Source organism: Grus americana, chromosome 6 (assembly GCF_028858705.1).
Source record: "Grus americana isolate bGruAme1 chromosome 6, bGruAme1.mat, whole genome shotgun sequence".
Classification (NCBI taxonomy): Eukaryota; Metazoa; Chordata; class Aves; order Gruiformes; family Gruidae; genus Grus; species Grus americana.
Window position 1 is genome coordinate 13,318,775 of NC_072857.1, and position 14,821 is coordinate 13,333,595.

At 40.7% G+C, this 14,821-nt stretch overlaps 1 protein-coding gene across 1 annotated transcript; it reads right to left on the minus strand.

The window, feature by feature from the left end:
* Window positions 1–877: 877 nt before the first annotated feature.
* Window positions 878–14,775, minus strand: EAF2 (ELL associated factor 2). Its single transcript, XM_054830459.1, has 6 exons — window positions 14,564–14,775; window positions 11,712–11,806; window positions 10,901–11,037; window positions 10,029–10,174; window positions 6,166–6,432; window positions 878–1,720 (listed from the first exon to the last, which is right to left on the minus strand). The coding sequence occupies exons 1-6, from the start codon at window positions 14,664–14,666 to the stop codon at window positions 1,674–1,676; spliced, it is 795 nt and encodes a 264-aa protein (XP_054686434.1). The 5' UTR covers window positions 14,667–14,775; the 3' UTR covers window positions 878–1,673.
* Between the last annotated feature and the right edge of the window lie 46 nt (window positions 14,776–14,821).

The window sequence follows — 14,821 nt, forward strand, 5'->3', positions numbered from 1 at the left end:
TGAACTTTTACCTTTGAGTATAAACACAAAAATGTTTTGCATCTTATGATACCCACTTTAGGAAGCTGGAAGAGTAGCAAGCTGTGCCGTGGCGCAGAACCAGTGCCGTGGCTTGGGGTACAGAGCACAAGGTGGGGAAGCATCAGAAAGCAGCATTTCCAGTATTTCATTTCTGCCTGGTGGTACCAAGAAAAGTTCCTTTGTGAGGGGCAGACATGGCTTTGGCCTCTTCATGTCTAGAGGTAAGCACGGGCTGATACTCGCAGCACCGTTGAGTGAACAAGCTAGTCTAGTACTATCTATTGTATACATTTACTGAGTGTGCAGTTTTTCATGTCTGCACATTCAGGCTTACCTATGGGATTCAATGCTCACAGTTTAGACAGAGCTGTGATTCAGTTGCTGCAATCTAGCAAAGGAGACTTCTGTGCAAGACTGAGCAGATTTATCTCATCAGAATTCATCCTACAGACATTTGCTACTGTTAGTTACAAAACTCTTCAGTAGTAAAGTACACGATGAAATTTGGACTCCTACCTGCAGTTCTTCAGGTCTTGAAATATCATTTCAAATGAGGAAAAAATAAGACCAGACAAACACCTTTTCTTGTCTAACGCAGTATCACTTACCAATGGCACTTGGATATAATCTGTAATAAACACTCATCAGTACACTAGCACTGCCATAAACATTTAGCAAGCTCTTACTAGGGCTTGTCTCAATGTAGGTAAAAGCAATAAGCACCAAGTCTTGCAGACAGGTTAGGGAGTCTGTATTAGGTACCATTTCACTGCTGTTTCTTTGCACGACCCTTTCACAACTACTATAGGTACAAAGTGGAATTCTTAACCAGTAAAAAGAGAATCAGATGCATGAAAATGATAAATATTGCTTTATTAAATTACTTTTATACTCCTACAAAGAAATTTTCTGATTTCCGTTATAGAATTAAATGAAGGAAATTCATTGCTCTCTCTGCAGTTATCTAAATTTAGATACAAAAAGGTTGTAAAAAGACCAGCCTATTCAAGTTACATAAAAAAGGCAGAGAATAGACAAGTTCCCTTAGGAATCTTGAGGCTCAGAAATATAAAGTCCTATAATACAATGAAATTAAGAATTCAGCAATGTGTTGAACAATTGTAAACTGTAACTGCACTAGTGGACCACATTATTCAGCAGTTTCCTTAAAGGTATGAACTGTGAACTGAACAAAAAGTGTAGCTGACACAGCAGACCTCATTTAGTTGTTCTCCCTTTCACTCCCTCCAAGTAAAAGTTGTGAGATCAGCATTCAGCATTTAAATGATAGGAAGGAAACTTGCCTCCATAAATATCAGAAATTTCTCCATTCCATAAGTATTTATATAAAGTAACTAGCTGTTACAAATCAGTTTCAAGTAAAACAGGTGGCTGAGGCAAAAATAATCAAAATCAGATCATACACAATTTTACTGTAAATACAGTAATTTGAAAGATAAACACATAACCATAGCACTGACAGGATATCAATGCTGCTGTATTATAGACATGATGTGTCAGTAGAAAATTAGGATGTCTGTTATCAAAATTGAGGACATTCATTCCAGTCTCTGGTAATCTAATCTTAGTGCAAAACAGATGCTAAGACATATTTAGCAAAAGAGGTGATACATTTAAGGCCAAAAATTTGTTCAGTCATCACTATCGCTTCCAGATTCACTCAGCTGCAAGTCATTTCCTAGAAGAGAGAGAGTCATCGTATTAGTCATTTTCAAGGAAATACTTTTCTTCTTTCAAGATATTCCCTTTCCCAATTAAAGGCTGACAAAAACTAATCCTAAACAGGTCAGGGGGGTTGGACTAGATGATCTTTAAAAGGTCCCTTCTAGCCCAAACTCTTCAATGATAAAAGAATAAATAGGTGTAGAACCAAACTCCCCAGTGACAGAACCTTAGAGAGATCAGTCTCCTACAATTTTAAAATCTTGGCAAGGAAGCCATTAGCTTATTAGTCACAAGTGCACGTATTTAATAACACCAGATCACAAAAGACAACACCTAGCTATCTTTGCCACCCACATTTTCAAGCTTCATAAGTGGGAAAACTGCTGGTGAATGCAGATTTGTGAAAAACGAGTTGTTGGGTTTTTTTTGAAACACATCTGAATGCTACTCAGCCGTGCTTGAAAACAAAGTGGTGTCTCAACCAAGAGCAGCAGCTCTTTGATGTACCATTTAAAGATGTATCAATGACCTACTATTTCAAACAGGTTTTGGAACAAGTGAACAAACAAAACATCAAAAGAAAGTTTACACAGCACTTTAATTTGGTGGCTATATGTATTTCAAAATGGAGAAGTAAGAAGAAAGACTACATTGTGCTTGCAATGGATGTCCATAAGCTTAGGGGGTGGGAGGGAAGAAATCTTTCCAGCATGACAGGGAACTTAACAAGAAATACAGCAGCATGCTATACAGAATCTACATCATATCTAGCAACTTCCTACGCTTTTTGAAGAATTTGTTCCAACTAGTATGCTTTTATTCACACCTCCCTTGCCAAACAGCCATTAAACAAAACAAAAAAAGGAATGTGTCTCAGGTTGTGCAGAAGTGGCCTAAAAAGCAAAGGTTAAAAATAAATAAATAAATAAAAAAAAAAAATCACTGATACTGAGTAGGCACACTATTTTCACATGCCCTTTCCTCAGCTGCAGCACCCTTCACAGATCACTTCTGCAGAAGGGTAAAAAAGTAACCTCAAGAGGGTAAACCCAACAAAACAAAAGATCCAATCTGAGTGTCATCAGGCATATCATTTCTGCCAGAACACTGAAGTCTTTAACACGGCTGTATTTAGCCTTCCTTTGTTTTCCACTATGTCATCACTAAAGCTTAGAAAGTGGTACATGATTCTCTGCAACAAAACAGAAAACACTTTATATAAGACAAGAATAGTGAAGATGGCTGTTTCCGGCAATCTTTAAAGTACTACTGTAGACAATTTTTTTTCTAGTCCTCTATACAGAGAGACATTTACAGCCACTTTATTTTCATATAAATTTAAAAAGCAATTTTGAAAGAACAAAATCAAGTAATTTGTCAATAATTATTCAGGACAATATATTATTCTAAGAAATACTATTTCAAGGCAGACAATGGCAGTAGTAAATTAAACTCATGCATTTATCACTCAAAAGAAAACTTACAGTGAATTCTTAGAAATCTCAGTCCTGCTATGTACTACCTACTTTAGCAGAGGACTAGGAGTATGAACAAGAAGATAACCTTCCAAAGAGCGATTCTGCAGCCTTCCATGGTTATTTCAACATAGGTAATAGAAATTACACAAACCCTATAACACCAGCCAAAAATACCAATGCTTGTGAAAACCAGCAGATGGTAAAACCAAGAACTCCAAGTTCCAGAGTCAGAAATAATGCATTAGGATTTACTTCAGGGAAACCTGTCTGCTCCATTTTTGTAACCCTACCTCCAAAACACACCTTCAGAGAGATGCCAAAATAACAGACCCGAGTTGGTAGTTTTCAGATGGGTTTGGTGCAAGAATGGAAAGTTCACTTAACTAGGACTCTGAAGAAACATTAGGAGGCAGCAATAAAGTGGGAAAAACTGTTTAATTCAGTTTTCACAGTGCCAATTGCTTACTAGCAATATTAATTGGGGAAATAGATTGCATTGCAAACTAGGACATTTCCTAAACCTTTAGGGCAATGACCATAATACATTCAACTGAATTCTTGCAAGTTATAGGGGATGCAGAAACTCACAGGAGTGGCCCATGTTTCACAGATCTTAGTGGTCACACCAACACCAAACTAATACAAGGGAAAATTATTGCATGACTACCTGCTTGTACCAGCACCAAGTATCAAAAGAAGTTGTGAATACTGTGTACATAACATAAGGCCCCAGAATTGCCAATGTATGCTGTTTTTTCTTTGGAAAGCTCTATTTAAAAACAACTCTCGTTTAAACAAAAAGTAGACATAAAGCAAATATTTGATCAAATATTTATGAAGAACAGATTTATTAGTGCTGCCATTTACAAATTTTGTTATAAGGCAAGTTGTGAGCCAATATAAGCTTATGAAGGTAGAAAGGGGAAGAAGTAGTATTTTGGGGGTGAGGGGCAGTCTCGAGCCCTGGATTCCTGAAGAGGTAGATCATGTATATCTGACAGAAGTATTTGGTTACCATGCTCTAGATACCACCTCCTGTGTTTTCCAAGTTCCACAAAACCTCATCTGTATGATTTCTACATGCAAAATGAAACTCTGCCCTCTAAGCCTTCCCCCAGCCTTCGGCCTGCACACAGCAAGCCAAAGGAAAACTTCACCAATTACCCAGTATGGCCCCGACTCTACTGAGGTGCACAGAACTAGTCAAGCACAGGATTAGACAAGTAAACAGCTTGTGCTGACATTTGTTCATTCAATTATTTTATTTTTGTAAAACATTATTTGAGATGGAAGATATGACAATACAGGACTCTGACTGAGAACTCTGGCCATTCAAGCTAGAACTATGCACTCTCTAGTTTCTTCAGGTTTCAATCTCCTACCAAATTCCCTCAGCAAGGGAGCTAGAGAAACACATTCTCCTTGAAAGCAACTGTTTTGATCTTTGTCTAGTTGAAGTGTATTTTAAATGTTAACCATACTAGAAGTTAGGGACAAAATCATTTTTAGTAGTAGATAGATCTGTAACTGTAACAGAAGTAAATGGGATTAAGCTAAAGATCTAGGCAAGCTCAGATAATCAAGCCCAAGGCTTGATGCTACAGTCAGAGGTTCTACATGTCAACATGGTTCTTGAGCACCATCAAGCCACCGACTTCCCCGTAACAGTTTTGATGTCATCATGTTTTAAGCGGCGTTTTCTCATTATGACTGTTGGCACTGGTGGACATGGCCACCTGCACTTGTAAGTGTATTTCTCAGTGGAAACTTTGCCAGCTGGGATTCTGTCACTGGGGATAGAGCTTAATCTCATTTTCCTAACAGTTTTATTTAAAGCATGAGGAATGGGAAATGCCATTTGTGAATACGGGTTGAAATAAATGGCACACTCTAAAGTTACGCAAATTATAAACATGAAGACGTTGTTCTCTACAGTGACAGTGAAATGAAAGCAGCATTTAGTCTTTTGCACATGAAGTCACAGGACTTTTCAGTCTGATCTTATCTGTTAATGCAGTACATAAAGAACCAGCACAGATATTTAATTAAGTATTTAAATACTAGCTACAAAAAAACCCTGTTCATGTGATCCATTAAGTACTGAAATAAAAGTAGATCTGCCAGAGTCTAAAATTTCAGTGTAACAAGTTTACATGTAAATGATAAACTCTGGTTTGCAGCCTAGGATCTTTAAGGTTGATGGGAATCTCTTCAAACCGGGAGCCTGCAGCTAAGTACCTAATTAAAAATGTAATCATTTTCGAAGAGTCACTATAGCTGAATACTCACTTTATGTCTCAATACTCCTGCTATTTAGGTAGTCAACTTAAGATTCTCTACCTAGTGGGATTTTTTTTCTGTCCAAACTCTCCTTTTTTGAATACACTGAGCATTCAATTCCAGGCTGCGCAGCAACCACTTCTTGCAGAACATCACAACTAGAAATGTAATTTGAAGAGTAGTTGCCTGAATGGGTAGAATAACATAGTATCACCTGAAAGCAAATCGCCTCCTTCCTTATATGCAAAGGACAGTTTTGCCATGCTGCCCAGTGGAACAGTACCATGAATAATAGTAACTGAAGTAGCTAATCGTTTCTGTTATTCAGAGTATTGCAAGTACAGTATCTTTCCCATGGTTCTACCCAAGAAATTATAATCATGTGTTTTGGGAGTGCCCTGTTAGCTCAAGTATTTTCAATACAAAATTACTGTTCTCCAGTTCCAATGTATATAACTGGGAGGAAGCCAGAAGAGCTTTGGAAATATTTTCAACTGCATCAGCTTTAATTTAATATTTCTGGAGACCAAGAACCTTCCAGCCCAGTGTCTAATTCAGACTGCTGCTGAACAATCAAACCCTAGCATCACTTCCCACAGTTTTAATTATAACAGAGACATACTTAAAAACAATATGGTTTCCTTTCAGAATCTTGATGTCTGGAATTGTGCACTAAGAAAAGAACAGCCTTTGTACTTACGTAGTGTATTCATCATATGACCACTGCTCTCTTGGGATCTGTTATGACTGGCATCTTTGTCGGGGACAGCCTGTTGTGGTATGGCAGACACAGTAGGCTGCGGCTGCAAATACGGCATTGACATAGGAAGAGAGGGCTTCGTTTCCTCGTCTTCAGAATCGCTAGAACTATTTTCACTACTTGATGAAGAGGACGAAGAACTTTTAGAGTCAGATGAACTGTCAGAGCTACTCAGCTGGTCCATGACACTGGCTTCTGCTTTTAGCTCTGCAAAGAATATGATTTGTTTCTCAGTTAGCATTCATCATAATTGAAATATAAGGAGGGGAAAAAAAATATAAAAAAGAAAAATCAACAACAAATCAGGTACACACATTATAGCGACTAAAAACAAACCAAACCCACCAGAACTCTCCAGAACAGAGAAAAGGGCAGGGCACAAGCAAGCATCCAGCCTGTCACGTGGTTTTCTTCTCTCTTCGCTTGGGCACTTTCTCCCTTTCAAGCCAAGTGTTAGAACAAGGGTGACTGTGAACCCAAATGCTAAGCCCACATTCCACAGGGTAGCGCATCCCACATAGCCTTTAATTTCTGCAACTAGCAAGTCTTCTGTATTTTCGTTAGCACCCCCAAAGACGCCTTTCGCTGACTAAAAATTGCAGTTACAATCACACAGATAAGTTCACTGTAAGGTGTCTACAGCTACACCCAAAAAACACCTCCCAGTAGTTCAGCATTACAATTAATACATTTGTTTGGACTATGTGACATTTTGCTCAAAACCAAAGTTAAGCATGAGAATATCCAAAGGAACTGTCTATATTGGGAAGATTTCACCAAATCCTTGTTCTCTTTAGAGATAAGGGGGGGGGAGAGGGGAAGAAATCTAGAACAACAAGAGGTAGACCAGAAATACTGGAAATTAACAGATCAAACTGACTCAACCAACTTGCATTCTTGATGAAATAACTCACCTGACTACAATAATATTTAGGACAGTATGACTGGATAGATCCTCCTGCACAGAATGCTTTTTTTTTTTTTTAATATATACTAGCTGAAGTCCAACATACAGAGGAAGTTAATTAAGTCTTTGCACATAATAGTTGTGCAAAATAGGGGTACTGCTGAAGCGAGGAGTCTGAAACAGACCACTGAATCACGGTGGATGGAGATTTTATACAGCGACTTGAGGAGTTATCCAGAGTGCACAAGTTCATCATTATACAAGATTGTAACTACCCAGACATTTGTTAAGATGGTCGTACAAGCACTTGGAATACTTCAGGAACAGCTTTGATACAGCAGATGTAAAAAGCAAGTAGAAGAGTAGCTCATCTCACTTCAACCTGTTCTTCTGTATTGGGTAAACTTGAAGATGAAAGTCACCAAGATGGCTCAGAGCTTAATCAAGAGAAGAAGGGAGAACAAAAGAATAAGCTTGAACACAAACTTCTGTGAAGCCTTCAAATTCTGAGTTATCAAAGGCCACTCTAAACGAAAGGTGCTTAGGCCAGTCAGCCTTATCAAAGGCCAGTCTAAAGGAAAATGGTCTTCAGGAAAAATGGCATCTGAAATAGTGTGGCTATGGCTACAAGGACCAACTAAGCCAGTGCCACGGAAGAACAGAAACTACAATAAGAGACCATACTGGCTAACACCAACATAAGGAAAGAGGGAAGGAGGGGGAGGGGGGGAAGGAAATATCCTCCTATTACTAAGGCTGTGTATAAGAGAACAGCTTAAGGACAGAAAAGCAGCCAGAAAAGTTAAGGCAAAAATTAGGATGCAGCTAGCAGAAATATCAAGAAGTCATTTCAAAATTAATTCTAGAGAAGAAATGCCAACGAAACAACTGATCTACCACACATCTGGAGCTGTAAGATAACCGAAAGATACCACTCAAGTCCTATGCACTTAACTACACTTCCTCCCTGCTCTCACCAATGTCTAATAAGAGAAAAATTTTAAGTGAAAGGCTAACAGTTAATACTGAAAACAGAGGAATAAGATCTCTGCCTTGAATTTTGAAGTGATTTAATATGACAGAATTTAAATTAAGTGTTTTCAAACAGCGAAGGAAGGGCTGTACGTATACTTGGAGGACAAATGTAGAGTGATCTTCCCCCACCTGAGAAAACAAAGTTAGTAACAGGTTCGAGGTAGTATACTTAAGCAGGAATAGTCAGTTACACAACCACAGGATGAAGAATGATTAAGTAGGTAACACTTCTGAAGAGTCTGTGAGTTACAGTGGATCATTACACAGAGTTCTAATGCACCATGCTGTTGCAGAAATGACAAGCATTACACTGGGATGTGATACCATTTGGTCTTTGTATGTAGAGATGAATACGGTCTGTAAGACAGTCGTCTTGCTCACCTTGGCACTGCTAAAACCTTAGCTGAAACAGTAGATGTATTTAGGCACTATACTTCAGGAAGTTTATTGACTAGTTGGAAGATACACAGAGGAGAGCAACAATGAAATCAGGGATCTAGAAAACTTAACTTCTAAGGAAAGATTGAACCAGCTGGCATCGTTTTGCATAAAGAATGGGAAAGACATAGCAGCTTCTGACTACACGGACTGCTCAAAAGCAGCAGAGTAATCTGGTCTATACTTGCATGATAAGTATGAAAGCAGTAGTAGGCTTATTGTCAGATTATTAGGAAGAACCTGAACAGTAAGGAGAGCAGAGCCCTGGAATGAGTTGCTAGGGAGAACATAGGATCTGTCACTGGAAGGCTTTAAGAACGGGTTAAAAAAATTTAGGTCACAAATCTGACTTTAGGACAGAAGATGGACTAGGTGACTTTAAAAGGTCCCTACTATCCCTATTTGTCAATTATTCTGCATTCTTTAGTAACACTCAAAATTGGACAGGCATTAGACAAGAGTCTGATACATGTTGGCAGCCACTTCAGTGACCTGCAATATGTTTGACACAACCACCACCCCAAAACAACAGAGCGCCAAGAAAAAGCATCATTTTATTCCACGAACTCAAGAACTCCTTCTTCTTTGCAACCTTAAATGTATTCTTGTACTGTTCTGTAGTATAGATTTCTGGTCACAGTTTAAGACCAAAATGGAAAAAAACCCAACCCCTTCATAATGACGCATATAAAAAAAAAAATCTGTTTAAAAGATTTCAGAACATCTTGGGAGGCAGATGTCAATTCCAGTCAATGAAACTGCCACCTGTCAGCATTTCTGTAGCAAGTAATTACCACCTGCCATCTTCCTTGTGCTCCAACAGGAAATAAGGCCTCCTATTAAGTGAAATACAAGTGTCACACCAAACCAGAGTCTCTCAAGAATACATAGCACTGTTCAAGGGTTGATTTATGCAGGTTTTTAGCTGTCTTTTTCATTGGAACCTCGTCTTTCACAAGGTCTTATTCAGTAGTTTAAAATGCATTTTGAGTTGTAAAGCACTGTAATCTGTATGTTTGGTAAGCGCAGAGAAAGAATGAGGAGCTATGTCAAAATGGAAGCGACTCAGTTGGTTCCAGTGCCACAATACAACCAACTATATACTTGATTAAAGTAGCAGCGGAAGACAGAATCAAGGAGAGAGCGCAGTGGGACCCTTAGCTTTATTAAGCCTAATGGTTCATCTGATTTTTTTTTACCTTAGCAAGTTACAAATACTGCTTTGTTACCACGTAAGCCAAAGTGGTCACTTCCACATCAGAGTAAAGTGCTTACACGATCAGCTTCTAGTGTGAATCTCACATTAAAAAAAACACAAAACAACAAACCCACAAAAACCACACAAACAAAAAACCTTGGCTCTTAAAAACTAATTGCTAGTTAAGAGCAAAGTTTCTGAAACTCATGTGCCAGTGGAGCTTACCTCGTTCAATATCATCCATAGGAGAAGATGGAAACATCTTTTCTTTTGGTGGAGAATTTTTAATGTTGTTTGGAACCTTAGTTGCATTTCGCATTTGCTGCTGTTGCTGCTCTATGCGAGACTGGACTTTACTGCTTCCTTCAGCTCTGTGCATAAAAGATTTTTAATTATGAGAAGACACAATGCAAGAAAAAAAGGCAAGAAACCAGGGGATATAGTACCTTAGGTTATGGAATTATTTGTCATGCCTTTCTAAAGACCATCATTACATTTTTAGGTGCATCATTATACTGGTATATAATTATACACTGATGTATTAAAAATTGTTTTTTAATACAGTGCTACTAACTTTTTAACCCTTTGTCAGTTGATTTGTTTTTATACCTGGCTACCCAGAATCACTTCATAATAATTCTGCTGGAAATTACTTATATAGACTCAGCAGCAGAAAAAATAAATCAAAAACTTGGTATGAGAAAAACAAGCCATTAATATTACTGAAATATGTCACAGAATTTATCTTTTATTTCCTCATTTAGAAGTCAGAAGACAGTAGGCAAGCTACTTTGCCAAAAAGATTTTTCCCCCCCTCTAAACTCATCAGAAAATAGTTACCATCTCTTTCAACAATGTGACAGTTATTAGTTAAAACAAAAACAAACAAAAAACCCATTGCCATTTCTTCAGCAGTCAAGACTCGAAAGCTGTGAAGTCAGTGTGCTTTTCACTCTACTGAACAAGGCCAGGTACTTTCTAAAAATGTTGTTTTGCTAAAAATAATAACAGGTAGTTATGTATCTCAATTTAGACTCATTAAGAAATCGATTTTCACAATGAGTAAAGCACAGTTGCTTCTCCTGTAAATCACCCACCTGGTTTTTTTCACAGTGATGTTGCTACTAAGTTTCTCTAGACGACATTCTCCAGTGTCATGGTTGATAATTAAGATGCATTCTTTTAGGTAAGGCTTCTTTGAGCCCTTGAACACAGTCACTGGTGGAGTGGAGCCCTATTAAATCAGAAGTCCAGTGTTACTCCTGTAGTTTTTGTTTTTTCCTTAAAAACAGCAATCCATCACAGTGATAAGTTCACTACAAGTGATCATTTCTAGCCTTTAAAAATGTTATTGGTTAATTCAAATTAGATTCACAGTAGCTATGACCAAAAAGCAGCTGGTGTTTGACTAGAATGGGATTTCACCCAGCTTAGTTTAGTTTGAAACTATTAAATGCTTATTTCCCAATGACAGCATGCTCACTGTAGGACTCCTTTTACCAAAAGGGGTTTCAGTTACTGTATCAGCAGAGCAGTAAAGCATGGCAGGTAGTAAATTTTCCCTTTCCATTCTTTCCTGCTTTAGAACTGCACTAGAGCAATAAATACCAAGGGGAAACTCACACTGCCAACATCCACACGAAGCTTTTCTGTGTACGCAACACTTCTGGGTCATCCTACAGCATATTTCCAATGCGGTGAATACACTTAAAGTTACAGCGCAGCTGTTTAACCTTTAGGTCTTTTGTAATTTGACGTTCCTACAGCAATTGTTTTTCTACCCTAAAAATCACACAAGCAGCTCTGAAACAGCAGTGAAGCTTCGTATCCTTCTATATTCAGTATACACTCATGACAACAAAATAAATCATTCCCTTAGGCCCGCCACTCTTCAACCACCCCACTCACCTCAATATTTGGCAGTGTTATTGTCACCTGTTCACCTTTGCCAACTTCGAGGTCTCCTTCACAGGACATATCGATAGATGCGGGCTTAAAATCATCTAAATATAAAAAACAAACTAGATTATTTACAGACTTTTCAGGAATCTTATAAATGTAGACACCTTTTAATTGCAGTTGGAGGCTATGAAGTTAAAGTCTTTTTTGCTAGTGTATCATCTACTGTTCCCCTTGAGCAGATCGTTCATAAGTCAATAGAACTCAAAGTCAAGATGGTTTTCTCAAGATACAGTGTAAGTGTTAACATCTTTCAGGCAAAATTAGAAAAATGCTTTTAGGTTTTAATGGTTAAAAAGGCTGAACAAGCTGTGTTATATTTCAAAAGATAAATCATCACATAATTACTTTCAGAAAAATCAATAAATAGTTCTTGAAAATGTTGATCCCAAACATGGGAGATGTAGACAAGTGACTGACAATGCAAAGAACAACATCAATCCTCAGTATTCATTTCTGATTTTACTATAACATGCATGTCAGAAGCTGACTAAAACTTGAGTTTCAGTATATTTATGTTTGTCAAAAGTGAAATTACTTCCCAATTAAATATGAATTTCCTTTTTGCCTTTTTCAACATCTAAAGTATTGATTAAAATAAGTTTTAAACAAAAGAAGATATCAATTTCTGGTCCTTTTCAAAAATCTGAGACATTGAGAATGAGCACGTGTTCAGACATCAGCACTGCAGCTATGTAACATACCATTATCTATAAAATATTATTTCCACCACAAACGAAACAGGAAAGGGCTTCAGCTAAAAGGCCTGCATGCACAGATCTAGGGAGATAGGACAGCATCAAGAGGCTCCACAAGGCACGTGGTAACATATGTAGGTTTGAACCCGTGGTTCCAGCAAACACAGGGCCAGGCTCGCACCCTGGGACGTCCGGTGCCCTGCCTCACACGCTGGGGAGTGGCACCCTGTTGCAGCTGAAGAGAGGTACGGAGGGACCAGGCACATAAAGGGGACCCATTAGACGGCACGCGCCCCGGCCACAGCACCCACAGCACGGCACACGCTCCTTGCCTCGCAACCTGTCACGTCACCAGCCGCTGGTCACAGGCGGCAGCACTCTGCTATGGCTGGGGAGCTTCCCAATTCAATAACACCGCCTGCAACCCACGGGCCGGGCGGCACAGACCACAGCTAGGAACCCTGGCTCCAGCTTGCACACCAACCGGGCAAGAAAAACCAAGCTGCAGGAGCTGGTGCGCAGGACTACGCGCGCAGCAGGAGGTTTTGAACTAAGTCACAGGTAACAACCGCTGCTAACCTTGTTTATGGCAAAACCCCACGTGCCGTCTGACAGGGATAAGAGTAAAATAGTTCCAGTTTCTCATCGCATTAGAGAATGTTTGCTTTAATATATGGCTGCTAAGTGGTTAATAGTTTAGAAAATTAAGATACTGATTCCAGTGTCCACAAACACACTTTGGATCTTAACTTTTAACCAGCAGATATCTTCCCCTTTACTCATTTGTTAACAAAAACTTCAGGTGTCAGAGAAGGATATTTTTGTACGTGCATTTGACAGAACTGATGAACGTGCCAGATTCTGTCTCATTTGTTGGAAAGGAAGAGAGATTTCAAAACAGATTTCAGAATAAATCATCAAATTACAGGAGTCAGCAAGAAATCGTTAAGGGTAGGAGGTACCAGACGTGGTTTTTAGTCCTCTTTAAAATTAGGGTAAATTTCAAGCTACAGCATTTGTTAAAATCCATTTATAGCTTTTGCCTGCTCCCTCCCCTCCCACAGTTGCAGACAATCCTACCAAGTGCCATTCCATTTGCTCACAGAAAGCACATTACCCATTTCGCTGCACTGCGTGAAAGCATACGGGACATTCTCCAGAGAACATATGTGAGACTGAATCTTGGGGATCAGTCTATAAACGAGACATCAAAACCAGAAGCAGCAGTCCTAAATTACCAGAACTATAATCCTAAGAGCATTTGTTTCCTAGCTACCCTCAGAATCTTTGAGCACACACCTCTCTAGATAGTAATTATGTACTCAGGGAGGGTATACTAGCTTTGTGATTAATACTGCCTTTAACCTTTGATTGCCGAATCGTACTTAACTTCTAAAAACTAAGCACAAGGAAAAAGGGCAAAGCCAGAGCTTCAGCCCGATTCGGTTTTCAGCAGAACTGCATAGAGACACTACGTTGGATGCAAAAAGTGTAAAAAGCGAAGTTAGTGCCCAGAAAGTAGCGAGGGGCAGAACTGGGATACAATGGCTGTACACCTCACCAGCAACACGCTCTGAGGAGCGCACGGAGCCTGCCCTGCGCCGCGCTGCTCCCGAGATCCCGCACCAGCACCCCAGCCGCAGGGACTCGGCTCCCAGCTGTGCCCCCAGGATCCGCGGACCAAGGCGGGCAACTCATTTCGGCTTCCCAGGCCCTGCCCGAGCGGCTGGCCGACAGCCCAGCTCCCACCGGGCTACCGGTGCGACCTGCCTACCGAACAGATAAGCTCCTCCACGGACACCGCTTCGGTGCCTGCCCAAGCGCGGGGGGCCCCCGAGCCCGGCCGCAGTGCAAACCAACCCCGCGGTAGCTTTTGCCACGCCACCCTTCTCCTCCCCCAGCGCCCGGCCGCCTGCCACGCCGTGTCCTCCCTCACACCGATGCCCGCCCGGGCCTGCTCCGACCCACCCTCCGCCTGCGAGCAAGGCCAAGCCGGGCCGCGGCACCTGCCCGGCCAGGCTCCCCGCCCCTCAGGGGACCGCTGGGCTCGGGGAGGGGGGAGGCGACGGTCCCCTGAGGGGTTGCCCCAGACCCCACGCTCACAGCGGACGGTGTGGAAGGCGCAGCGCGGCTGCTTCTCGAAGCTCTCGCCGAGGTTCAACACTCGCTCCTTAGGGTCGAAAACCGACGGGACCGCTCCGTTCATCGCGGCGCCTCGAACCGCGCTTCAGACCATGGCGAGCCCGAGCGGCCCCCGCCGCTGCCGCCGTCGTCGCCGAACATCCCTCGCACCGCCCGGACACGCCCACGCGCCCCCACGGACGGTGGACGCCCCCCCCCCCCCCGCCGCCGGGGTAGGCC

What these genes read in the sequence shown, in the direction of transcription:
- EAF2 (XM_054830459.1), bottom strand. Translation starts at nt 14,666, where the DNA reads ATGAACGGAGCGGTCCCGTCGGTTTTCGACCCTAAGGAGCGAGTGTTG. An exon ending in ATCACTGTGAAAAAAACCAG is followed by an intron (nt 10,175 to 10,900) that starts GTGGGTGATTTA and finishes TTTTATGCACAG; the next exon opens with AGCTGAAGGAAGCAGTAAAG. An exon ending in TCATATGATGAATACACTAC is followed by an intron (nt 1,721 to 6,165) that starts GTAAGTACAAAG and finishes TCTCTCTTCTAG; the next exon opens with GAAATGACTTGCAGCTGAGT.